The 26,759-nt window shown below is 37.1% G+C and overlaps 1 protein-coding gene across 4 annotated transcripts; it reads right to left on the bottom strand.

Moving 5' to 3' along the window:
* Positions 1–3,469: 3,469 nt before the first annotated feature.
* On the bottom strand, positions 3,470–26,549 carry C1H12orf4 (chromosome 1 C12orf4 homolog). Of its 4 annotated transcripts, none has more exons than XM_050911725.1 (15): positions 26,499–26,525; positions 25,675–25,751; positions 24,872–25,068; positions 24,449–24,594; positions 22,951–23,132; positions 21,169–21,268; positions 20,953–21,074; positions 18,502–18,608; positions 17,553–17,750; positions 13,999–14,127; positions 12,794–12,862; positions 11,023–11,225; positions 6,000–6,057; positions 4,710–4,777; positions 3,470–3,720 (listed from the first exon to the last, which is right to left on the bottom strand). In XM_050911725.1, the coding sequence occupies exons 3-15, from the start codon at positions 25,047–25,049 to the stop codon at positions 3,628–3,630; spliced, it is 1,653 nt and encodes a 550-aa protein (XP_050767682.1). In that variant the 5' UTR covers positions 25,050–25,068; positions 25,675–25,751; positions 26,499–26,525; the 3' UTR covers positions 3,470–3,627. The 4 variants fall into 4 exon arrangements, with proteins under 4 accessions (XP_050767682.1, XP_050767709.1, XP_050767689.1 ...); XM_050911752.1 differs by having other exon boundaries at positions 14,020–14,127; XM_050911732.1 differs by having other exon boundaries at positions 25,675–25,743; positions 26,499–26,519.
* Positions 26,550–26,759: the final 210 nt, after the last annotated feature.

Here is a 26,759-nt window from a genome sequence, read left to right as displayed (position 1 = left end):
TTAGCCAGAAATAAGGTTGTTTGTACTCATGCATAATAATATATTCTTCTAATTCTGTGGTCCCATGGGCCCACAATTCTGTGGTTGCTACTGACGTCTACCACATCCAGTATACAGTATGAAGTAATAAATTTATTTTTATGCAGCACTGATGGTCTGTCCCGATACCTCAATGAGGCAAAGATACAAGAAGAGGATAGGCATCTCTTCCCACTTCTGACCTGGTGTGAATACCAGGGAACAGCACCGTATTTTTGGATGTAGTACAGGCAAGAAATAAATGTGGCATGCAAGACTAATGCTTGAAACACTATACAAGCATAAATTAAACTTCCCCCTAATGAGAGGAAAACGAGGTAGAGATCAAAGAAATTGATCAACTTTTAAGCTCACAGAAATAACAGAACTGGCTTAGAACACGTAATCTTAGTCATAATTTCCTCCTTTAAATTATATCCCTTCTCCATAATCACCTACTGTGGCTTCACTCATCTCTCACACAGTGGGAAAAGTTGTAAAATAACATCTTTCAGCTGTGCTTCATTAACTTAGATTCTGCTATCCAGAGCGAACTATTGCAGAAGGGAAGACCTCAGATGCAATTCTTACCTCTCCGGGCAGTGACATCTACTAACAGTGAAATTTCTGGAATTGCAACAGGGTAAAAGCAGTCTGGTCAGGATGAGGTCTGTAAATCTGTTTCTCAACTATCTGCACTCTTCTCCTCCTGTTTGTCATCAGTCACCATGTAAGCAAACGGACACAGATCATATAGCTGAAGACAATAGGCTGAAGGTCAGTTAGCTATGTCCTTGACAAATTGAGACTCTCTACAATTCTTTTTTCTTGTAATAACCTCAGTTCAGATTCCGTAAAGGGCACCTGCAGTTTATACTGGTCACCATGAGCAGGTTAAAAAAGCTCAACAATGGCATTCGCTCCTCATTTCTCTTAGTGACAAGAACAATTTATTCAATACCAGCCACACGTATGATTTTACGCAACATTTTCAAGGCATTAAATACTGTCATCCTTCCAAGGAATGCTGCACTGCATATACAAATAGAAAACCTCATGCCTATTGAGTCATTTTCCTCTTAATCTCAAATAGCTTCTCATGACCCAAACAGGATTTCTCACGTGGCTTTACTCCATAAATTGCAGTCTGTGTGCTACTGTTCTCTACAGCTGCCAGGTACAGATCAAACAGAAAGTACAGTTTAGGTCATCCCATCTCTATATTCTGTTTTTCTGCAAAGACAGCTAAAGATCTGCTGTTAGCACTACTCCCTTGGGAACAGATGTGAAAAATGGGAATAGTAGATGTATCAAGAATCCTTTAGACAAAGATTCAGTTTGGCAGGCCAACTCAGCATTTACAAGGGCCAGGCCTCAGCACAATTTTAAGCAGAACTAATAGTTTCCCCGTACCATTCCTACCACTTTGATTTTCCAAAACCTCACCACTAGAGCCTGCTTGTTCTTTTTAGTATCAAAGACCAATTGGTTATTATGCTGAAAAGTTTCTATGTAATCCGCTGAGGACTGAAAACACACAGATTCAAAAAATGAAAGGGAAAAAATTATTTTCTTAGAAATTACTGGCAGTTTTACACAAGTGGTACTAAATTAAATGGTGTCTTCGTGTTCTGGCAAAACAACAGAATTCAGGCATAATTTTTATTAACCAAGAGTCTAAAAGCATAAGCAAGATGATTTGCTCACAAATTTTTGGTGTTCCACAGGCTTGTTGGTAGATGTACTGACTGAAGGAAAGGGGGGAAAAAAAAAAAAAAGTACCAAGTATGTAACACAGACCTTTTTCACAACACAGATAAGTCTTACAACTTACGAGGAGGAATACTTCTGCTGCCGCACCTTTCACAAACAGAATAGTGGTTAGAGCATTTGCTTTTCTGGGACCAGAGTTTGATTTCAGCTTAAGGCCAGCAATGTAAAATGAGCTCTAACAGGATTAATCCAGCTCCTTCTAGATGAATTTACATCCTTCTTTTCTAGAACACCAAATTAGGTCACAATACTTGCATGATTCTTCTTTAGAAGCTGCTGGCAGAGGAAAAGAAAGTATTTGACAGTTCAGCAATAGATGTTTGCTGGGTCACTTATGTGGCTTCTGTACAGCATGCAGGACTCGATAAAAATACTAAGCTAAGCATTCGTTAATTACATAGTGACTTTATGAACATCATGAACTGATTAATATTCCTTTGATTCTCTGTGAGAATTTTAAATTATGCAGTTTGCCCAGAACAGAGCTTTGCAATCTTCACATTTATCAAACTAAATGATAATTTTTTTTAAATCAGAATGAAAATAGAAAAGAATTTGTTTTCAGTTGGCTTCCAGGATCTCCAGTTTTCAAGTGCAGAATTTCAGCAATACACAGAAAGAGATTTCAGATTCAAAGCTAGCTCTGCCAGGATCCCCGTCCTTCCTACATAACAGGACTGTGGACTTCAGAAAGCGACCTGGGACCTTCACCACCCCAGCTGTTTCACTATCAGTCTGACTTCTTCTGGCAACCCTGAGAATCCCAGTTTCAGACAGGACTTTCCCTGCAGCCAGTCTCTGCATTGAAAGATTGCTTCCAGCTTCCTGGGTCCACAGCTGAGTTTAAAAAGCTTGCCTGTCCAAGATGGGGGAAAAGCAGTTCCCAACCTCCCCCCTGCACCCCATCATGGGGAGGCAGGGGGACGTGGGCTTTTTTTTTTTTTTTTTTGACTGGATTCAAGTTTGTCCCAAGAAACTTCATAGCTGCATCTTGAGCTGTCTCCCCGGCATTTCTGATTAGATTATTTAGTCATAAAACATTAATAATTAATAAGCAGCAAAATATACCTGTACAGAGTCCAGAACACTATAGTGTTCCTGTTAAGTTGTTCATGTGACAGACTTGCCAGTGTGAAATCTTGAAATAAAGCAAAAAGTTAACATACTAGAGGGGGGAAAAAAAGGAAGAAATATTAATTAAAAATTCTAATTATTGTCACAGGTATATCATTTTGATTTTTTTTTTTTTTTAAACACTTCCGTGATTTACAAAATACAGCAGGTAAAATGCTTGTTTCATGTCTTTCATTTTGTAACAGTAAAATGGGGCAGTAATACATTTTATTTTGTGGTCTCTGTGACGCTGGAAAGACAACTGTGACAAATTACGTCAAAGTTATTCTAAGGAGACACCTGACATTGTTCATATTTTTTTTAAACGTCACTGAGCAAATTCAGAAAATGTTTTTAAAACCCAACATCCTGAAGCCCACCCAGAAGATCCTATTCCTACCATAAGCTCTTATTCCTACTACTTAAGTATGAGAATCACCTATGTATTTCTGTAGATTAGATACAATAAGTTACACTGAAGGTCTTTCAGATAAAGGTGAGGAATTCAACATTAATACTGTGCTGAAACAAAGCAAGAGGCAAAAATCAACTGCTAACACCCAAGTACAGACAGCGCTTATCTTTTATTATGACGACATGATTCTTCAAATTGCAACAAATACCACTTTAGGGTCATCATCCCTCAGAAGAGAGACATTCCAGTCCAGAATCTCTGTAATCTCATCCTTTGTCAACAGGATACATCTTACTGCTGCACAAAATTCAGTGCTTAGAGGTCAGAGTCAATGTAGAGGACACTCTGAAGATTTGCGGAAGCATATTACTCAGTTGGTAAAACATTTCCTCAGAAATTGTCTGGAAAAAAAAAAATTAAAAAATACACCAGTAAGCTTTGGCTTTTTGCTATAGTTTGGAAGAATTAAGTCTCTCTCAACTTTGTTTCTCGATATTTAAGAGAATTGCTGTTTTTCAGAAGACCACGAAGATCATTTTCAAACTATGTGTTATAATTCTATTAATTCAATCAAAAGGAAAAGATTGACCTAAAAAATAGTTTGTGCATTTATGCGACGTATCTGTTTCCAGTAGATTTCTTGTTCCAGTAATTGATTATTTCTGCTAGCATAAGCAGGACAGTGCTGTTTGTTATCTACAGGACTCCTGCTCTCTGAATTCCAGGATTAGATTCAACTTCAGTACTTAGTTTATTCTTGGCTTCCTCCTTGCTCAGCAGTTTACTACTTTGTCAAGAAATAAATTTTATTTCTTTCCTAATATAACTCTGATTTTTATATTACTTCCAGTACCACTTTTTAGAACAAGTAAAACTTAGTGCTGGCCACCTTTGGAAAACTTCATGTTTCTGAAGATCAGCTAGAACTCCAAATTAAATCATTTCAGAATCTTAATTACAATTAACTTCAAATACCTGTAGTCATTAATGACTTTGTGGAAGCATGACTGAACTCAGTGCATTGCAACTTTCCAAGTTGTTAGACAATATGACTAATAAATGCCTAAAGTTATGTAATGCATGGTTAGTCCATCTCTTCAGATTAAATAATAGCAAAAAAGTATCTTTTTCAAAGGTGATGTATTCACTGTTTGTAAAGGTGAACTTCCCAGTTTGAAATTTTAGCATCCTCAGAAGATACTACAGGATATCAAAAAATATAAACCCCTCTTATTCCTGTTTTATAGGCAAGGAACAAAACCCACAGTGATTAATTTAAGCTCACACAAAAAGAGCAGGGCATAGCAAAGAAATCAAAACTAGATCTGCTGACATTTAACTTCTTGTTCCAACAGTCTCCTAGGTTGGATATGAACTTGGTTTAACCTACCTGTGGTACCAAGAATTGTACAGTCCGAGAAATTCCTCCATCCCACGAGGCCATTTCCATCATGAAACCTAAAAACCAGCATTCACACTATATGCATTACCTATGCAATCTTCCCCATCAATTACACTGTTATCAAGCAGTGAGGGAGTTTTCACATACAATTAGGATTTTAACTGCCTTAACTAGGGATGTCATTAATGGCATTTAAATCAGACTTGGCCAATCTCCTGACTGAAATCTGCTTTAACTGGAAAAATCTAATGAGGAGTTATGGAGAAAATCAATATACCCTTGAAGAGCAGAATAACCAATCCTATTGTACAGCACAGTGCTAGTCAGCAGAAGCGAGAGGTTTCTCCAAATATGCACGTTATGAGTTCTTTCAATGGCTTGCTTTCATTGAGAAATAGCTCTTTCCTTTAGCTCTGATGTGACCACATCCACGTGAATGAGTACAAGCCTGTTGCCGAAAGCACACCGACCATCTGGCAGCAACAGAAACTACCTGGACCTACTTATATGGAAAAAGCTCAGCACTCATTTATTGCTCAAGTTACGATACAGCATTTTTATGCTAGCATTTCCTTACAAATGAACTACAAGATCCACAGGAGCACACTCGTGGCAAATAAAGATACTCAGAAAAATACTTGCTTAATGAAAGTGGATACGTGGATGATATTCCATTGTGAATTACTAAAGGTCACAAGAGGAAGCGGTTCCTCAAGTAGGTAGTAGAAAGAACATTAACACTACTAATATTTTAAATACTCTAAATGACTGGTTCAAGTATTTAAGTGCAGCACACAAGAATGCAGTAAGTAATAACACCACTTGGAAAGACAGAAAACCAAGTTGAGTCATGAGGACTTTCCAGCAAAGAGATGAATTAGTGTATAAACTAGTCTTGGATAAATGCAGGGAGTCCTCATCGAGGCAATCAAAACATAAAAGACACTGGAAATTATACTGTAGAGAACCACCAGCTCTTGCCATCATCTTGCAATCAGAGATTGCTCAAAGCAGCAGTAAGGGCTTGTTCTTCTACTGTCTATGTTTAAGTTGTAAAGATACTTTTGACACATTTTTAATCTCTGTTCTAAGTGTCTGAGACTATTTCCTAGTATGACAGTTAATAATTTTAAAGAGAAAATATAAGTGTATGTTTTAACAAAAAGTAAATTATTGAAAAACACTTTTTTTTTTTTTTTAAATATACAGCCTCAGCTAAGGCTGGATGTCACCAAACGCAACACACAAAAAAAACAGCTGAAGCATTCACTAACATACCTTTGACGCACTTGAACACAAGCTCCGCCCTCTTCAAGCACCATGGAATGGTCATTTCCTAAAAATTAATAAATTAAAAGCCTCAATGCCCAATGGATCTAACCAACAAGAGTAGCAGGGCAGTTATTAAAAATAATACATTTTTGCCATAGAACCCCATTTTCCCAGGAGGTATTCAAGCAGCATTATAGGCCATGAAGAGGGATTCAGTTTTCCGGGGTATTCTAGGCAGGTGGTATATACCTTATAGGTGACCATAAAAGCACTGCCACTGCTTGTTGTTGTGACACTGGGCTCTCCTACCAATCTATACGTTTTTAAGCTGAGATGTTGAATAAAAATACTGTTGACAATCCTATTAATGTCATTGGAAATAGGGCTATTTAATTCTCCTGTGGAGCTTCAGAAAAATGTATAATATCCAATGGATAACTGTCAGATTTGTGCTTCAGCTAGCCAAAAACAGGCTCCTGACCACATCTTAACAGCAGTAACTGATGATTCCTACCTATTCTTGATGATTCTGGTTAAGGTTTATTGGCATACTCGCCGCCTTCAGTAAAAATCTTCTCTAATAGTGGAACTGGAAGAAGCCCTTCTCCCCTAAAGATGCATTTATGTTAAGAGTTAAAACAAACAAATTCATCTGATGGAGGACTTTCAGATATAAACAGACAGCAAATCCTTACCTATAGTTAAATACCAAGATGGGATATGAAAACCACAGGGGTTTAAGATATCTTAAGATATGGCTACAAGCACTGGTCTAAATAATTTAAGTAACAGTTTAAATGTTTTAGTACATTAAACATTCTTTGGCTGTACGCTACAAAGTGAGTTATATCAAGATGAATATTCCTAGTCAGAGACAGAATGACTGTCAATGTAAACACTTCTCAGAAAGAAAATAGTACCTATTTGTTCTGATGTACTCTTCAACATGAAAATGAGTACCTTCTAGTCTGAATACAGGAATATAGATGTGGAAACATATTTATCATTCTGTGTACCTTTTCAAATTTAAGCTTTACATATATCTATCAGTAAATCCAGCCTTTATTTTGCAATGCCAAACACTGTGCAATCTGTCATTATCAAAGAGCTTAATTTCAGGATTAAAAGAAGTTATTTGAGAAGCAACATTATGTAAGAATACCAACTGATAACACTGAAACAGTATACTGAACGTGGCTGCATTAAACAACTACTAAAAGCCAAAGTTCCTCCTTAGGTGGGAGTATCTCCTGCCATCCCCAAAATACATATGTTAAAACCAGCATAAGCTAGAAATATCTTTTCAGAAAACTTTCTTTCATTATGTAAATCACTGCATCAATAGATGCTGCTTTTAGGGCATACAACACATTAATCAGACAGAACAACGCTCGACAACTTTTTTTTTTTCTTCATTTCTAAGCTTTCTGGATGAAATACTTGGTCTTTGTTACAATTTACCTGCCTATGTGTGCTTTCTGTCACAAGTAATGTAGGCATTTATTGTTAGTTTTGATCACTGGTTTGGCTTAGGCAAAAAACAAGTGTCTAAAAAGAAAGGTCCTGTTGCTCTGAAGGCAACTCAGGAGTACCTTGTGTAATCAATAAAGGGAATTAAGCCTTAAAAGGACTGATCGAAACAGCAGGATATGACACTATTCCTTGGACTATTTCTGAGGAACATAGATGTTAAATCTTGTGGGCACTCAGAAAAATAACAGGTTGAATCCAGAATGTCACTCCATGCAAGCCACAAGAACTGAAAATGACACAGTAGTGATTCAATTCTAATCCATCTTTAAAAACGTAAGTTCTCATGCTTTTGCCATGTTATCAGGACTTCTCTATATGCAAACTAAGTAACAGTCGTGGAAATGATGAAGGATCGGTTAAGTACCAATTCAAAGTACAGTGAGGGGATAGGAAAAAAAAAAAAGCAAACACCCCATCTCCTATAGTGAGTTTCGGTTAATAGCATTCAAGAAAGTAAAAAACCACCTGGGACTTTTGTTTTTGTTCACTAGCAGAGACCACACCTCACTCCTTTTTAGGATGCAATGATTTGTTGTCAAATTAAGATTTCTTCTGCTTATTAAGAAAAAAGAGGGGACCAGCTTCACTGATTAGAAAGATATGCTGCAAACCTTTTTATTCAAACAAATTTGTGACACACTCACTACATGGGGCTGCTGCTTTTATAAAGCTAAGGGCTTACTCCTTTGCAGAACCATGTCATAACCAGGTAATGAAAACACTGAAGTCCATAAATGTCTTGTGGGACAAAGATTTCAAACCAAATTTCAATGGTTAATTTTAGTAAGTTAAGAATTAGCAAGATGTTTACTCAAAGTGTATCTATGCAAATCCTAAACACAGTATGAGCAGCTATACATTTAAAGGCAGGAAACTCAGACAAGAAATATTTGAGGTTAATACACCCATCAATAATCTCTCTATATACATAAACCATGTTAATGAATATTTGTTACACAGCTTATACTCCCTTCATTTCTACTTTTTTTCCAAAACATTTTTGTCTTAACTTATGGTAATAGAGACAGCTGCCCAAGATCCCTGAAGAGTCACATTTTTCTCAGTGTTGCTGTGTGGACAGCAGCAATGGCTCCTATGTTGAAACTACCAAGGAAGTGTGCCAGCTCTAGCACTTTTAGCAATGCCATGCTATTAGAGCCATTTCATTCCCCAGTTTATATATCAGTTCATATTAGATTCAGAACAGTGATCAGCCAGTAACGCCTCAGTTGTCCTGAATTTGAACTTGTCTGCTTTTGCCTTTCTCAAGTATCAAACCCAGTTTCTTGCCTTTGTTTAACTTAATGATCAGAACAGAGAAATCTGTTTTTGTTGTTCTCATCATAAGAAAAACTAAGGAAAACAGAATTCCTAATTTTTTTCTCCACAGAAAAAATAATCAAATGTAATGGCTTCATTGAGATCGATACACTCATTACTCCTCTGAGGTTATAAACACCACTCTTCTATCCATAAAAGAAGAAAACCTTTGGGAAAAGCACAAAGAAAACTCATGATGAGTACCTGTCACAGTGAAGCATGCAAACATCTCTGCAGCTGTGCTCCTGGTTAACCACTTTACAAAAATGTTTTTATGTAGGTGGTAAATGCAGATTCAAAACTGGGGCTGCTGAAGGCACCAAGTTCAGGTTAACTTTCAGAAATCTGTTATTATTCACTTTTCCCTCAACAACAAGTTACATATTTGTGTGTTTCAAATTAGGTCAGCCAGCTGCAAAGCACTGTAATAAGCAATGCTGCTAATGCAATTCACACAATGCAGTTTTGGCTAAACATACACTTATCATAAGGGTCACTTTCTGCTTACTCTGCAAAGACTTAAAACTTAATATAAAAGGCAAATTGTTTTACCAGGAACTTTTAAGAATCCAGTGCTAGACAAGAAGATAATTCTTCGGTTTCACACATCCAAGCAACAACACACTCTCAAAGCACGCTGAACACTTGGTCTTGTGCTTTATTTGTATTTTAAAATACAGATATGCAAATGAAAGCTAAAACTAACAAGGTTTAAAGAAAAAAAAAGAGAAAAAGAATATCATCAGATAGCAACTTCATTAAGAAAAAGGTCAATAAATTTATGAAACACAGTAACTGGGTCCCATGAGTAACCCAGGCTGCTGTCCTGCAAGATGATTACTTGCATTTGCACCCAAAAAAAGGTCTTGATATCAGAGATGAAAAATTTCAGAAATAATATCATCTGTTCCTAGAAGTCTACTTTTACGTATGGAAGTATATACTTTAAAAGCTTCATTACTGGACATTTTTAACTTTTGCATTGCTTGCACTTTCACAATAATAGACCCTGATCTTGCAAAAGGGGGCCACTTCTACACTGTTCCAATCAAATTCTGTCATAAAAAAACCAGTCACTGTTAAAGGTAATCCTCTTGCTATGAGTGAGGCACTTTCAAAGAAGGAAAGGCAGTACTGAAATTTACAAGTGAAAAATCGAAGGGTTATTTTAAAAAAACCCACAACAGACTATAATTATCCATGCAAGGGTATCAGTAATGGCAGCATTATCTTATCTTTCTCATTTCTTTAAGTTTATAGACTTTTCACCTCCTACGGAGATAAGGCATATGGCTGTACTGCCTGTCCATCGCTTCTCTCCCTGCCTCCCCACCCCCTTTTCTTCTCTGCTAGTATCTTGTGAGCCAGATGTGACAGAGGAAAGAGGTTGTCAATGGTATTAAATTACTATGCACTGTGAAGTTACAGTCTAGTAAGAGGCAAGCTCTATGTTAGTGTCCCACTGAAGAAGAGAACACAAAAGCTCAGCACAATAAGTAAGCACACTTGTATCTACAAAGAGCCTCAGCAATATGCTGCTTCTTGTCCAGCTGGTATTTGGGGGACTTAAAGAGGAAACAGGGACAGAAATTAAGGATGCAAATGATTAGGTAGTGAAGAAGGAGACAGTTCAGAGCAAAGGTGAAATTTGGTTGCTGCTGCATAGGGCTGAGGTGATAAAGAGTGGTGTTTAGGGATACAGAAATTTAAGCCAAGCTTTGTTAGTTCTGCTGCTCATAAAACTTAGCTTTAAGGTTTTCTAGTTAGCAACAGTTAAAACTGGGGATCTGGTATCACTATCGCATCAGCAACTCTGAAGGTATAGTTTCTAAGCAAGAGCTGTTGCCAGACAGCTTCCAGGCATGTAATCCCATCTTTCATTAACACTTGTACAACTGTGCAATGAGCTGGATCAAGGAAGTGAAGTGTCCAAAATGAGGCGTGGGAATAAAAAAAAAAAAGTGATTGAGCTGGCTGAAATGTTTTTTAACTGGTTCAGTTCCTTAATTTGGGTCACCATATAGATATGAGTGCCAGCACAATGATGTGGCAGGAGCATGTGACTGGGATGAACTGTCCCATTTGGCTTAAAGCAGCATGAAACATACCCTTTGCGAAAATCACTTTTGTTGCATCCTAGAAGATGAAAACAAACCAAATCTTCACATTTACTTACTTCTGACATATCGTGCACCAATAGGAGAGGAATACTAATGGTAGTAATGTCGTGTGTGCAGCAAACTTTAAGAATGTTTCTGAGTCCCATGATTGCAGGATCCCGAGCAGTTACATTACCGGATCTTACATTATCATCCACACAGAGGTGAAAAGCAACATGAATTTCAGAAAGATTTGAATGGCGTGTGATGTAGAATTCTCCTACAGAACAATATAAACCAAGAAGGCAAGATATCATGGTAGTGATCTGTACTGAAATACAATTGTTAGGCACTGTAAGGATAGGGTCAGTTAAGACAAAAGGCAAACACAAATATACAACAGAGATCAGAACACATACATAAGGAGATTAAAAAAAGTTAGAAACCAACTGATCTAAAAATCTCTTGCAATATCATTGTTTTACATTCATCCTACACTCACTCCCCTGCTTTGATGGGTTTCACTGGCACGACAGACACCTGGTGCAATAAGACATAACAGTGCCAGTACAGGCGGATATGATCTATATATAGCACGAAACAGAAAAACAAACACAGAGGAGGTGTAATACTCAAAATATATAATGTAAGCACTGAATTGCAGACAGATGTGGGAGGCGGAAATACCAAAAATGGATGGGTTAAAATAAAGGATGCAAAAAGTCTGTGGAAAAAGATAGCAGGTTATGTAACAACTGAGATATGTACTGGAAGACAAAGCTATCAATGATCATTAGAATTTAAAATAATTCATAGTAATGGGAAGATTAGTTACAGAGTTGTTTGCAAAAGTTATCAAGACATCTTGTTGGGGGTATTTTTAGACTTGGTATTCATTTATCAAAGGTAGAGAAAGAGTAAGGGGCAGTGAAATGCAGGTCTCTCCATCTTACCTTTCCGCTGGAGAACAAAAGTCTACACTAGAGTCAACAGAAAAGCAGGTATGCAATACCGCTACTATTTCAGTCGACAGATAAACATCTTTCTTCAAACCTGTTCTCACTGGTCATTGTTAAGATACTACCTTTGTACTGGGACAGCTGAAGAACCGGTATGTACTCCTTTCTGATGACTGTTAAGGAGGTAGTAATCCCCAGCAATGACCATCTAAGAGTAGTAATACACATGCCACTGCAGCAAGATTCACCCGGATCTATCTGTTAAGGACCCAAGCTGATTTATAATACACTTATACTAACAAGATCTAAGATAATTATGAAAGCAATTTTAAGAAGCCCTCTTATTCAACCATGGGTTGTATGGATTTAACTCCTCCCCCTCCAGCTGTGTATTCATCTTCAAATTCCACAGAAGCTTTCCTTACTAAAAATCACAATATATACAGAAGATACTTCCTCTTTGAGAGGAATGGAATTGTACATTCTCAAAGTTAAAAAATACACTCTAAAATGCTTTGCTGTATCACAACAGTGACATATATATATATAATTATTTTCAAAAACAAAATTAGTTGCTAGTATTTAAGTTTCACCTTTTCCCAAGATGCTCAGAGATCTTTTTTTCACCCTCAAATTCTGAAAAGAAATTTTCGGCATAGAGAAGTTAAGTGATTTGCCCCAAGTCACATGATGCAGTGGCAAAGCTGGGAATAGAAACCAGATGTCCTGACACCCAGTTCTCTGCCTTAGCCACAAGAACATCCTTCTCCTCTGATTGAGGTCAACTCGGGTTTAGTTTATAATTTATGTTCTGACTTTAGTGCTAAAAATGTGCACCTATAAAACACAATTTGCTTTAAGAAGAGGGGGAAAATGCAACAGAACTCACCCGGCAAAATATTTGACTGGTTTCGTTCAATATTCTTTAATTTATCTTCATTTCCACTACTTTTGTTTTCTGTATATAAATACATAGCACAAATGTTAAACATATCATCTATTAATTATGCTTTGGCATGAAAGTTTGATGTACTGAGATGATATCTGGCTTGAATTTTTACCATAAAGTTACTATAAAGTCTGCAAAAAGCAAGGGGATGGACAGGAAGTGTTTTTGCTGTCAATAGACACTGAACTGAATCCTATCTCAAATCATTAGCTTTCTTACTTAATCATCCTATGATACCTCTTCATTTGGACAAAAGAAAACACAAAGACATAATACTAAGCTTTCCAAATTGCCCCCACAACTACATAGTACCTTGTTATTGCTTTTTAAATAATGTAACTATTTAAAACAAATTTGTTCCTAGTACTACAAGAAAAATTTTAAAGAGATTTACATAAATCAGCAGTATAAAAACAGCTTTCAGTATTTTCCTCAAGACTACAGCAATACACAGGTTCCTAAGAAAACTTATTTCTCTATGTACTCTTACAAATCTATTCATGTTACTGACGTATTTAAATCACATAAGTAGTTGTCTGCAAGAAAAACAAAGTTTCATGATGTACAAGTACTGCCTTAACACCATGTGGTCAGAAAATTTCACAGCCATTTGTAAACATAACTGCAAAGTAAACCATTCACAAGGACTTGGTCAGCACTAAAAAGTATACACATTTAGTCAATTTATTATTCAGTTTTTAGCATTCGCTTTTAAGGAAGGGAAAAAGTCTGCAAGGACTTTTAAGGAAGGGAAAACTTCTGCAATTTTTAAAGCTTTACATTTAAATAGAAATGAAAAAGTAAAGTCAGATAAAGTCTGTGTTGCTACAGGCAGTTTAAACTGTAGAGGAAAGCACAATGGCCCTATACACTTCCCACGTTGTTAAAGTGTGATCAGGACCTAAGGACTTATACTTTTTTTTGTTGTTTTTTGTAAGGTATGTCTGTTATGGAAGCAAAGACATCATGTGAATTTGCTGTCTGTGAAGAGAGAATTTCATGCAGACTTCTCAGTTCGATAAACTCGAACATTCCGTTTTATAGATCAGGTAACTGAAGAAGAGTGAAATCAACTTGTCCGTAACCATAAACATTCAGCTGACCACTATTCTATTTCAAGGAAAGTAATTTTGGTTGTCACTGACCATGATGTCTTTTCGACTTACTGCTACGCTGTGCTCTGGCCTTAAGTACAACCTTCTGGACAATTTCAAGCTGTTCTTGAATTCCAGGAAAATGGAAATCTGTGCATTCTTGGCAAACAGTTGCAAAATCTAGGAAAAAAATAAGATTAAAATCCACGTCATAAGGCTGTGCTTAGTAACATTACATAATTCTGTTCTAATGTTCAAGCAAGGCCAGTTACAAAGGCAACCCCTGCCAAAACCAGACAAAGCTCTGCTGTACTCCTCTTCAAATTCTAAAAAATTTATGGCAGAGACAAAACATTTTTTGAAAGAAATTAATTGCTTGAGGGAAAAAAAAAAATTACAACCTTGAGTATTGTTGCTTTTCAAACAAAACTACCCTGACCAAAAAAACCCCAAAATAACAGCAATAATATATATGCATTAAATGTAATTGTGCTTTAAAAATGATGTCTTATTACTAACAGTTGTTCAATCTGTGATACTTTATTAAAACATACGTAACAGATACTTCCAACAGCAACAGCAGCATTCCAGTTTGTTTTGAAAAATGAGAGCTATTAATGACATTCATAAACAGTGTATCTGGAAAGCTGAAATTACAGTTCTTTCCTTTTAGTTCTCAAAACACAGATCTGAAAGTAAAGAAAAGTGTCATCAGCTGAAGAGAGCTGCAAGTTCCTTTTCCTGATAAGCAAGTATTATGTCAGACTTGGAAATATTATACTGATAATTAGGATCATAACATACTGCCTCTGTGACTGGTATTCTAAGTTCCTTATCCTAATGTCCAGCCGTCTCTCCAAGCAAGTCAACGGGAGCCAAAACAAGCTATTAGCAAGGAGTTAGACTATACTAAGCAATTGCTACTTACTTCCCATTTTGAGGTACCTGCTCTAATCCTCCTTAAAGTTCTTAATGTACTCTGATTGCCTATCTGGAGAGCACCATATACTCCTGTGAACAGGCTGCGACAGGAACAGGCAGGGTAGAGAGAAAAATCTTAATGTATTTTATCTTTTAACGTGAAGTCTCCATCATAAAATCTATTTTCAAAAGGCTTTATTAAATTCTGGTGTCCAAAACAAAGGGAGGAAGAAGCTCATATTCCAAAAGATTGTGTCTTCTGTGCGTATGAAGATAAAATAAGGTCACAAGACATTTTATTTGAAATAAACAAATGAAAAATCTCTTGTATTTAAATTAAAATTAACTTTAATGTTAGTTTATCGTTTGTCTGAGTGCGCTACACCTACTCAAAACCTGAGTCACAGTAGCCCTACAAAGTCCTAATATAAGAGACTTGAGCTAGGCAATGCATGAATATAAGGTATATAAAGAAACTATTCATCTAGCTTAGAAAAAAATAGTCTGAATGAAATTAGCATGTTGAAAGTTCACACATAAGTTCAACTTTCTGTTCAAGGCTGTATTCTAGAGATGTGTCCAAATCTGATTTCAAAGGTATATTTTGCTAGTTGCCATTTACACATTGTAAGAAATACAGAAAACATTGCAGTCATGGTTTTCAGTCTTGCAAATACCTCACATACATCCTGAATTTTGAGACAAGTGGAACCATTTTTGGATAACAGATTTACCAAAGATGCAACATCAAAATGTTTGCCAGACACAACAGAACTAACAAAATACCCTAAATCAAGCACATTCTTAAGCTTCCTCAGGATAGAGCTAAAGAAACGTCAACCAAGTAAGTTGCAGGACTTTGTACCTCCGTTTAGTGCTTGCCAAGTGATTGGTGTTGTTCAAAACAGCACAAAATGCTTGGATAAATAGCGCGCTCACATGAAGCTCATTTACTCCAACTACCTTTGAAAATCTCACAGAGGTTTGAGGGAGCTTCTAGCCCATCACAGAATAAAGGCTATTAAGTTTGTATTTTTCCCCAGCTTTAAAACACAAGCAGAAAATTGTTTCTGCACTTTTGTAACCCAGAAATTTAGACTCCACAGGCCACGACCTCTCTATTTAAACAATAGAATCAATGTATTATTTAAAGGTCTTCTATATAGCAATTTTATGAACCTTTGAACCCCCTAGCATATTTATTTCTTAAAGAGCCTTTTAGGAAGAAGAATTGGTTCTGGCTAGTGCTCTTGCAACAAACAGCTTTAACAGTTTAAGAGCAAAGTCTCCTCTCCAAGGTGTTTATTACTGCTCTTCTGCCAGAAGCTACCACTGTCACCACAGAGTAGATTTAAAGAAATGTGCTCAAACCTCAGTTGCCGCCTATAGTGGTTTGGGGTCTCAGTACAACCAGACGTTCACTGATGGTTTAAAGTCATATACCTAACTAGGTCAGAGGAGCTGAGACGTGAGACACATTCATCTCTGCAACATTTTTAAAAAGAATGGTGGTGCAGACAGCTGTGGAATATGTCCACAGTTAATTTCTCCAAAGTCCCTTTGGAACTCAAAGAAATAAAAACTTATTGTGGATTATATTTTACAGATTGTGATACAGTCCCTTATTTTCCCCTCTACTGTGGCTGAAAGATCTAATTGGTCCCTAGAAGATGCCATTTTGTGTTTAACAGTATTACTTAAATGTCCATCTTCTCTTTCACCTAAGATTTAGCATAAAAACAAATCTTCCTTATTTGTTATTAGTTTAAATATTTAAACAGTAAAAATAGTAACTGTAAATGAGTACAAGTATGAAATAATACTGTCAGAATTAAGCAACTTTGAAACCATAAACAGCACAAATGCAACTGCAATTTTTATTGGTACATTTCTCTTTCCTTCTTGCGACAAGCCTGACTCCACAGTTTTCAAAGAATATCAACCACCAAAGTCTATTTTTTTTATGGCATACTGAAATAATGACAAGTAATGGTGGCTCCAGTGAGAAAGACATTTCAAGTGTAAATACTTTGGTATTAAACTTCAAGAGGAAGGTGGGAAAGTCAATAATGTGGTTCAGAGAAAGCCTCGGTGACCAAAATTGGAACAGGAACATGTTTCATTTGTTAACCTTGATACAAAACACCTTCATCATAGTGTCCAGTTACTCAAAAGACATGCACTTAAAATGGCTACTAATTAAGCTTTCCAGGGGTAGGCAAGTAATATTCCTATTGTTCATTTTTAATGGAATTCATAGTGCTGCAGATATTTAAAGCACATGGTACTTTTACACATTTCCTTATCAATTTAGAATCTCAGCGTACTTTGTTTTCATCTTTGCAAATAGGTTCCAGTATGCTAATCTGACATTAGAGAGTTAGAAGCCCCTATTATAAGTCAGTCTAAGGCAGAGAAATCAACACTGAAGTGTTCACTCTAACACGTTCCTTACTGAAACACAAAACCTAGGAAAGAGATAACAGCATATCAGAGCACAACTCTACCCCATCCTTATCCATATCTCTTTTTGCATTTGTTACCCTTTTGCAATACCATGTCCAAAACATGAGGGTCTCCAGTAAATTTTAATTTTACAATGAATATTTTTTGTGAGAGAAGACAGCAAGTTTTTAAGTGACATTCGTTTTCACTGTCACAATATACCCCATTAGAGGGCTCACCTCTTTTGATGCCGCTATATGAACTGATACGGTTATCTACCAATAAAACCAGACCACAGAGAGAAGTTGAATAGAGAGACATTGCAGTTTGAAGTCTGTGAAGTTTTACTCCACTTCGATGATTGCGCTTATGTTTACAGAAATCCAGCATATCAGCTCTCAGTAATCTCAAGTTATGCATGGTCTTCAACTGAGCTCCTGTAAGGAATACAAATTATTTTAATACATACAGTAAAAGAGGAAACTCAGGATTGTTATTAAAATGCAAAGGATCAAAGTGCTACCCTAAGTTTTGTGAAAAAGATGTATAAGGGAAATACAATCAGTAATACTCAAAGAAAGTTCTTAACCATATATTCAGTTTTACATACATATCAGGAATTTACAAAGTAAGAGTAAAAATGCAATATTTTCACATACTGTCACAAAGCAAGGCTTATCTATACCTGAAATGAGCCTTGTTCCCTATTATAAGGCTATGGATGAAATACTAATGCAGTCAAAACAGACAGCGTAAGAAGTCTCTATTGCATAAAAAAAAAAAAGTAAAAATTTTAAGTATCTATTTTGCTGTTAATGGATTGTGGGAATTGAATTTAATATCCACATTTTCTTACCAAACATAAGAAAAGTTAAAATATATTTTTTAACCGCTATGTGTTTTGATGTTAGCGTGCTTTTCTACACTAGTCACCTTGCTAGACTGGATAAAAACTTGCTTCTAGAATGTTTTCCATCAAGTATATTTCAGGTAGCCAGATACTGTTTGATACAGTTTATACTGTACTGTGCTTCTCTTACACATGTAAAGAACAAATACAAAACAATTACAAACTGTATATATTATATACATTGACAGTTAAATACTGTAAATGATACATGGCTTAGATACATTATTTATTAGCATCTGTTATTATGTTTGGATTTGGTGTCAGTTTACTTTACTTACCCAAGTGAATAGTAAAACTTTCTTCTAACAGCCTTTGCTCTTCATAAATTCTTCCATTTCCTTCTACAGATTCTCTCAGTTGGCTGGGCTGAACCTTAATTTCATCACTAAAATAATGAGACACATACTGAAAAGTTTACCCTAATTTTTGTTCAAGACCAACAATATTTTGTGAAAGCTATCCAAAGTTTTCTCAGCTAGTCTGTGGAAACCAAGAGACTAAACCTATTTGAATGAACTCCACTCATCTGAGGTTTTACCTTTCTGGCATGGAATACTCCAGGTGCATACCAGCAGGAAGAGTAGACTCCACTGTTAGATTTACATTACCTAGCTCATTTGTAAAGCATTCTGAGATTGAGAAATAAAAATAAATCACAATACCTAGTTATAACATAATAAGAACATAGGAATAAAAGGAAAAAAAAATTCTTCTCAGCCTATTTATAATAGCCAAAACCTTATTTATGAAGTTACTAGACAAAACATTTCTTTTTTCCCCACACAAAATGGGAGGTTAAAAAAAAAAAAAAAACCAAACAAAACACGCAAATCAAATGCTCCACAGTGTTCAAACTAGCAGGAAATATTTCAGATACCAGTTTTAATTTTTTTCGTAAATTCAACTGTCTAGTATTAAGTGATATAATAAGTACTGTTTCTGCTACATGAAAGAACATGAACATCCCTCCAATTTGTTTCCGCATTAATGAAAAGTTTCTCTTTGTTTTCAAAGTGCCTAATCTTCAAAGGTGTTTTATAAACTTGCAAGCAATTCCACTAATTGCAAATGCCTAGTAATGAGGTAGAACTGAGATACACTGTTAATAAATATACACACATATATAAGCAATTAGATGCATAAATATATATATGTGTATCTCTCTCTCTCATGTCTATATATCTGTGTAACACACACACACACTTTTATCTCTCTCTAAGCTTCTAGTTGCCCTATAGACTAGACTTGCTGTGCATTATTTTCAAATGCATAGGGACCTATAGTTTTCAGTACTCAACACAAGCAGAGATGACACTTTCTGCTAGCGTATGTGAGTGCAATGATTAAAATATTCACACTTCATATTGAGTGCAATGATTAAAATATTCACACAAAATATAACACTTCGCATCTGTTATAAGCATCCAAGATTATGAAGCCAAAACATCCTCACCCTCTCTCAGAGGTCCTTGCCTCTGGACCTCTAGCAGTCCATTTCTTCTAGCTTTCAGCTGTAAGCAACTTCACTTTGGTCTTATTTTACAGCAGTAGAAGGCCAGAACATGGGAAGAGGTTCACAGTGATAAGTATGAATAGCCTTTGTAATTTCACTATCTTTAAAGCCTCATGGAAATAATCAACAAAGACAACATGAAAATTCTGTGGAAAAATATTTTAGGATAGGGCCTAGAGCTTGAGCTCTACCACTGTCACTACTGCAGTGATGTTTTACCTGGTCACTAGGTTAGAAAAAGGCCAGCATGCTTGTGACCTACGCAGTCCTAGGACATTCTGGGACTAACCTGAGAACTGCAAAAGACTTCCAAAACATAAATTCACAAACAACAAAATCCTGAGGAAAGTAGTGAGAACTCTAAACATACAGCATCATCCTCCAATATATTTCCCCTCCTCTCTCTCTTCCCTCATGCTCCATGCACTCGGCTTCCTTATCCCAAAAGGAAACACTCAAGAGAAAGTGATGAAGTATTTCACGCATTATAATCCATGCCTGTCTCCTCTTATCACTGGCATCCACTTTGTTCAAAGGCGTTGTGTTTCCCATAAATTCCTTACTGCATCCACCTAAATATACTCAATCAGTCTCTTCTACTAATGTGAGGCACAGGAAAGCACCAGGTTTTACGCCTATTTTCCTATTAGTAGCAAAGGTGGTGGTTACCAATGATAAAGAATAAGGATGTCTCCAAGTTACAAATTCTGATTTTCCTGCTATTCCCTCAATCAGAAAGCTTTTCATTCAACACTCACCACAAGTGTTCACACTAAAAAATTCAATTTTTTTAGCTGTCCAGTGATGTATACATAAAACAAAAAAAAAATAAAAAGAGGCTTATTAATTCAAAATGTGTGATACTGTTACCATTTATTAAGCTACAGTTATTCTGCAGAACATCCTTAAATGGTAATAGAAAGCCTTGTGAAATAGTGTTAAAGATAGACATTGTAAATAAAGGCAAAATAGGAGGAAACCCCATTCAGCTCAAGTTGCAGTTTAGTGCATTACAACACTTTCTGGTACAGAAAGGTTGTAACATTACACAATGAAGAAACTCCTAAAAATATAAATATTTAATTATGATGGTTTATTTGCCTTTGATTTGCTTTGATTGTCCTATTTAAATAGCTAATCTGAAATAAAGATTATATAAAAGCAAGTCCTTTGAACTATTACAGCTGGAAGTAAGCATCACAGAGGAATTAAATACCTGATTGAGCTGTTGTTGGGATTCTTTAGGTCCTGATGAAGCTTTATCACCCATTCCTGATATTCCTGCTTCTGGATAGCAGTAGACTGTTTTAATTCATTGGTCCATTTGTTCTCCAAATCCTAACAAGACGACAGTGATAATTTGAGTGTTTTGGGTTTTCTTTTTAAGACAATTATTTGCACAACGTATTCTAGTTCACTGAACTTAGTTTACCTGCTGAGATTCAAAATGCTGAGCTGCTAATGAATTTACATCTTGGTCTGTTAGCGATTTCCCTAGCTCCTGCATCACCTTATCCATTTCAGCTCCTTGCCTGAAAGGGAAGCAAACGTAGATTTACAACAAGCAACACTTTCAAAAAAACTGGCAGAAGAACACCCCTTGTTGTTGATACAAGTACAATGATCAGTTCTATCAGTCAGCTGGCTAATGCTCATCACAAGCAGAGATACAACTGAACACATAGCCAAAAGATACATCATGCAGTACTTCATCCATCTGCTCATTTTGGAATTGGAATTCACACATTTAAAGTCTGCCCTCACAGATATTCAGAAGAAGGTAAGACAGTATCTCCAGATACTCTAATACAGCACTTCACTATGCTTATCATTAAAGAGTTTTTGAAATGGACCTACTCAGTCCCTTGCTTTCCTCCCGCCCCAACCACAGTTGATGCAGACAGATAAACATCAGGAAGTAGGCTAAACACACCCATTTTTAGTAGTCAGATGAGCTTCCAGCTCAAACTACATTCAACAAGGGGACCTGGAGTTAAAGGGCTGCCCTGCTATCATCAGTTCATCCAATGCCTCATCTCTCCTTAGTCTTCTTAATCCTTGGCTTCATTTAGTCTTTCACATTCAGCCCTTTCTTCAACAAGGAATCGATTTACCCTAGCACAGATTTAGCAACGAATATCCACAAAACAAATTTGAGTTGAGGGTCAGGGATTCCAAGTCAGCTCCTGTGTAAACAGAACACCACCTACACTCATCTGGGATAGTCTCAGCTGCCACTGACATATGGAGTTTCTTGATTATGACAAATAGATATGATAAATTCCACTGGAGTCAATACACAGCTATATCACACTAGAGCTCTACAACACTACTGCTCTTAGGATTAAGTGCTCTTATCTTCTAGACGCACACTTGAGAACAGTCAATAAGCAGCAAAAAGTTTTGCTAACACATTATTGGCAACATTTATCCCCAAATTAGATATGTAAAATTCATTCTAGAAGAAACTATATAAACAGGTATGCATTGTATAACGTGAGCTTAAACAAACACAAGAGGAATATTGCCACTTAGAATGCTAAAACAGACCTGCTTAGAATATTCTGGCATCTCACAAGCTTCCCTAGTATTTAGTATGTATACTATATCTATATTTGTGTGCATTCATTTTCCTTAACCTATTTAGTCTTGAAAAGAAAAAGAAAACTCTGTATTGTACGTGTTCCCTCTTGTGGACAAAGCAGCCACCTGCAGCTATTCAAGCTTATTCAGAAGCTCGGGATTCCACATAGACTTTCCTAAATTTCAAATTCAACAGTTTCTGATTTAAAGTTGGTTCAAGTCTTTTCTCATCTTTTCACCCCATGGAACTTCCAATTTCTCATTTAAATTACATCATAACAAAGGCAAAACATGGTACGTACATATACTTTATTTTCTAGATATCCTAAGCACTTTACATTGCTATACCACTTACAAAGTGGATAGAACAATGGAAATCAAATCTTATATTACTTTGATGGCCTTAGCTTTTAGTATTTTCAGTGACTGAGGAGAATATAAGATAGCTGACCCTAACAATATAGGCCAAGTATTAGATAATTTTAGAGGCAAACATAAAACTAAAATAGGGCTTATGTGGACAAATACAAGTTGACGCACATTGTCCTATGAGTTGTATACACCAAGTGGCATGCACCCCTATTTAATAAGATGGGGGGGGAGGTGGGGGAAAAAAAAAAAAAAGGAATACCTTTCCCGTAGTTTTTTCAATTCCACATCTCTCTCACTTATTAGTTCTGAGATACTAACAAAATAATTGTGTTCCAGGTTTAACAGCATTTCAGAAGCTGGAGAATGTATCAGATCATGATAAACATCTGCAAAATCTTCATCCCAGCTGGTTTCTTCAGGTTTTGCATATTCTAACGTTGTCTAAAAATTATAAGAGATTTTAAAGCATGTGGTACCTTTTAGGACATATAAGGATCCTTCACAATGGTGGGACAAAACCAACTGGGCATGCACACTGTTCCACAACCTTCAACATACATGAATTATTCTTCCTAATTTGAGCTTTCAGTATTCTGCTTTAGCTTTAACATTTTCCGCCTTCCCATATTCTTTCTCTTTCAAAGCAACTAACAGTAGAAACATTAAGGTTTTGACTACAGTGAGGAATTACCAATTTTCAGCCATCACCAACTTGCAAATATCGTTGTAGATATTATTGTTCTTTCCAATTGATGAATTTTAGATAGGGCCCAAAACACCAACTGTGCAAACAAAAATGTTTTGCTAGAAAGGATGACTAACCTTGGATGTCACCAGCATTTGATCAACAACACTGACTTAAGAAAAGCGATTTTTATTGAACAAATGGCCCAGAGATGCCAGTTTTGCAAGCTCCTTTATATTGAAACACTCCTTACATTTGCAATCATTCCCACCAGATTCAGCTGACAAATTGAGATTCTATCATTGAAGTGTAGGTTAGAAACGTCAAGAAATCATCTAACACTAACCCTTGCACTCAGGCTAACCTATTCATAGAAACTGCTAGCACAGAAGACTGCAAACTCTTTCAATGTTTTATCACATTCCCATGCTCACCCAATACAGATTTTTCCTTTTTAAAGGTTAAGCTAAATTAATTTTGTTGATGTTCATTAAGGCAGATGGTTTGCTTCCAATTCTCTTCATAACAGACGTATGTTTTGGAATTTTTCACAACATTCTTCTATATTCCATGTAAGCAAATTCAATTCCTATAAACTTCTCCTCAAATGCTGCAGTTTGTCATGCTTTTTTTTCTCTTCGCTAGGACTCCTCCAGTTCTTTTGCATTCCTCTATTTTGAAGATCACATGCAAAACTGAACACAATTACTCCAGCTAAAGCCTCATCATCACTAAATAATGTAAAATAGTCACATCAACTCATAAAATGAGCTGAAAAGTCTCTCCCAACTATACACTTTCTCTTTGGAGTCTTCATTGCTATTATTGAGATTTAGGATAGGAATACCACTTTACTATCTCTCGCTTTGATTCTAATGCACTACAACCCTTATGCCTATTTTTGTTTGACTATCACTAGCTATTTACCTCTCAATTTTGTATCATTCGACTCTACTAAACTCAGGAAAAACCCGACTGAGAACTTGTAGGATGAAGACCTAATGATCACTTTCATGCACACACACTCTCACAAAGCAAGTCCTGAATATTAACTTTTCAGCCTTAATCTTACCTCTTTATAAGCTTTAGCCCAAGTATCTGCCAGCTGGTTTATGTCTACTTTTCCTGATTTCACTGCTTCCAGAGCCATTTCAGCTTCTCTATCATAATCTTTTATAGTTTCCTCTTCTATGAACTTACTAAGAGATTGCTTCAGGTCTATTATAACAAGAAGAGAATGGTCCATCAACAAAACATGTCAGTGGAAGTATCAGTAATCATCTAGGAAACATACAAATAAAGTTTTTCTGAAAACCTTTTACTTGGGTACCTTACTTCTTAGTAACGACAGTAATTTTCTTTAATGTTTTGCTGTTTTAAAAACAAAGTTTTCAAGATTGTTCTATTAAATAGCCTTCTTCTGGTTTCTTAAAGCAAGTTGTAAGACACTTGTGGACATGGATATATGATACTAATTTAAGAAATTAACTCTTACCATTTTCTATAAAGCATGGCAGATTGTGCAGAAGCATTAGACGTCCATGCAAATGACTAATATTCTCTTGCACAGGGAATTTGAGAGGCACGGTAAGCACTAAATGTTGATTTCCAGCATTGAATTTGTATACATAGTCTCTCTCCCTAGTGCAGGTCTTTCCTTTATTAGGCTTCATCTTCTTGAGTTGATTTCCTCTATTAGAAATTAAAATAACATGAGTTACATTCTTGTAAAATCATAAGTAAAAAATGCTAACTAAAACCATGGCTTTGTTAATAATTAACAGCTTCTGGCAAGAAAACTTAAACACCCAAATTTTTCATAGATACTCATCTCAATTTTGACTTCCAAATACATAGGTTGGAAGTGAAGCATAAATATCAGTTTCCAAAACACTGAATGCTTCTAAACTGTAATTGAGAGTATCAATATATGAATTTGGATAATTACTCTCACAAATTACAGCATAAGCATCCTGACTTAAAGGCAGAACCAGGACAGAAGGAATGCTCATAAATAGCAAACTTTAACTGAGACACTGTAACTGCTGCCATGCAAGTCTCAAAATCTGAAATCCTTTACAGTGTATTAGGATTTTATTTCCTCCTTTCTGCAGGCGGTAGACTGGGGCAGAGGGGAAGCAGAAGCTTGCAATCATTTTTAGAAAAAGCTTATTTTGTCATTTTGTAACCTGCTGTAGCATAGATTGTCATTATTTCAAAATAATACCATTAAAAATAAACCAAAAGAAAAGCAAGAGAACTGTCTACAGGATGAAAATACAGGATGGGAGCACATACCTGTGTCAGTAATCTTTCCCTCCACGAGGGCTCCTCCACTCATTTATATTCCTCTTTTTTGAACATTACCTGCAAAGCTGAACAACTTTATTCCACCTGAAATCTCCCCAGTGAAACCTCCCCAGTGCTAAAAACCACGGTCCAAGAAGAAGAAAAGCAGAAAACGAAAGAAAAAAAGTGTATTTTCCACAGCAAAATTCACGGGACCAGTTTATAGGGGTTTGGGGTTTTTTTTGTGAACAAATCTACATGTTGGAATGGATTAAACAAATTGATTACAAATCGCTTCACGATAACAACAAAAACCTCAGGGCCACCAAAGCTAAAACGACGCAGTCTCCTGGTCTGTCACGGAGAGGGATTTAAACGGTACCACTTCGAAATACAGAACTGACGAACGTCTTTCTGCTACTCCCCGACAAAACAAGGTTTAGTGGGGAGGCAAAGGGCGGGACGAGGCGACGGCCGCTGCCTCTGACCCCAGTGCAGCTGAGCAGCCCGTCTGCCCCAGCAGAGAGGGCCAAACCTCCTTTCCAAAACCGGCGCTTGTGCCCTCAGCTCCACCACAGGCTCTGGGGTACCAGACCGGTGGCCCACGCCAAGAGAGGCAACATCAGCTCCCGTTACTGAAAAAGCAGAAGCAAAGCTGGCGGCGGGAGGGAAAGGCCTGCAGGATCCCATCCACCTTTACCCCCCCCGGGAAGGCTCCAAAACCCCAGGGTAAACACATCCCCTCGGCTCGGATGGGGCAGCGCCCACAGAGGCTGGAGCCGCTTCCCCCGCCGTGAAGGGCAGGAGCGGTATCCTCCTCCCTCGTCTCTCACCTGGGTCCCGGGCGGGCAGGTGAGGGGCGCGGCGGCGGCGGCGCCGGGGGTGGTGGTGGGGGGTTCGGCCACTGAGGAAAGCGGCAACGCCGGGCGGTTCCCGCCTCCCCGTTCCAACCTTCGCGTCCAGAGCCGCAGATTCGGCGAATCCGCGCTTTGTGGCGAATGTGCCGGGCCGGCGCCTGGCGGGGAAGGGGGCGGGGCAGTAGTGTCGTCACCGGCGCGTGTGCCCCGCCCCCGCGGCCGTCGGCCGCCGCGCGC

This window comes from Gymnogyps californianus, chromosome 1 (assembly GCF_018139145.2).
Source record: "Gymnogyps californianus isolate 813 chromosome 1, ASM1813914v2, whole genome shotgun sequence".
NCBI lineage: Eukaryota > Metazoa > Chordata > Aves > Accipitriformes > Cathartidae > Gymnogyps > Gymnogyps californianus.
This window is presented reverse-complemented; position numbering and strand designations above follow the sequence as displayed.

Bases quoted from the DNA above. Each gene is read 5' to 3' on its own strand.
- C1H12orf4 (XM_050911742.1), bottom strand. From the start codon at position 25,049: ATGAAGCCTAATAAAGGAAAGACCTGCACTAGGGAGAGAGACTATGTA. The intron at 17,751-18,501 runs GTAAGTAAAGTA...TATTCCTTACAG, and splicing joins AAGTTTTACTATTCACTTGG to GAGCTCAGTTGAAGACCATG. The intron at 4,778-5,999 runs GTATGTTAGTGA...GCTGGTTTTTAG, and splicing joins TGTGTTCAAGTGCGTCAAAG to GTTTCATGATGGAAATGGCC.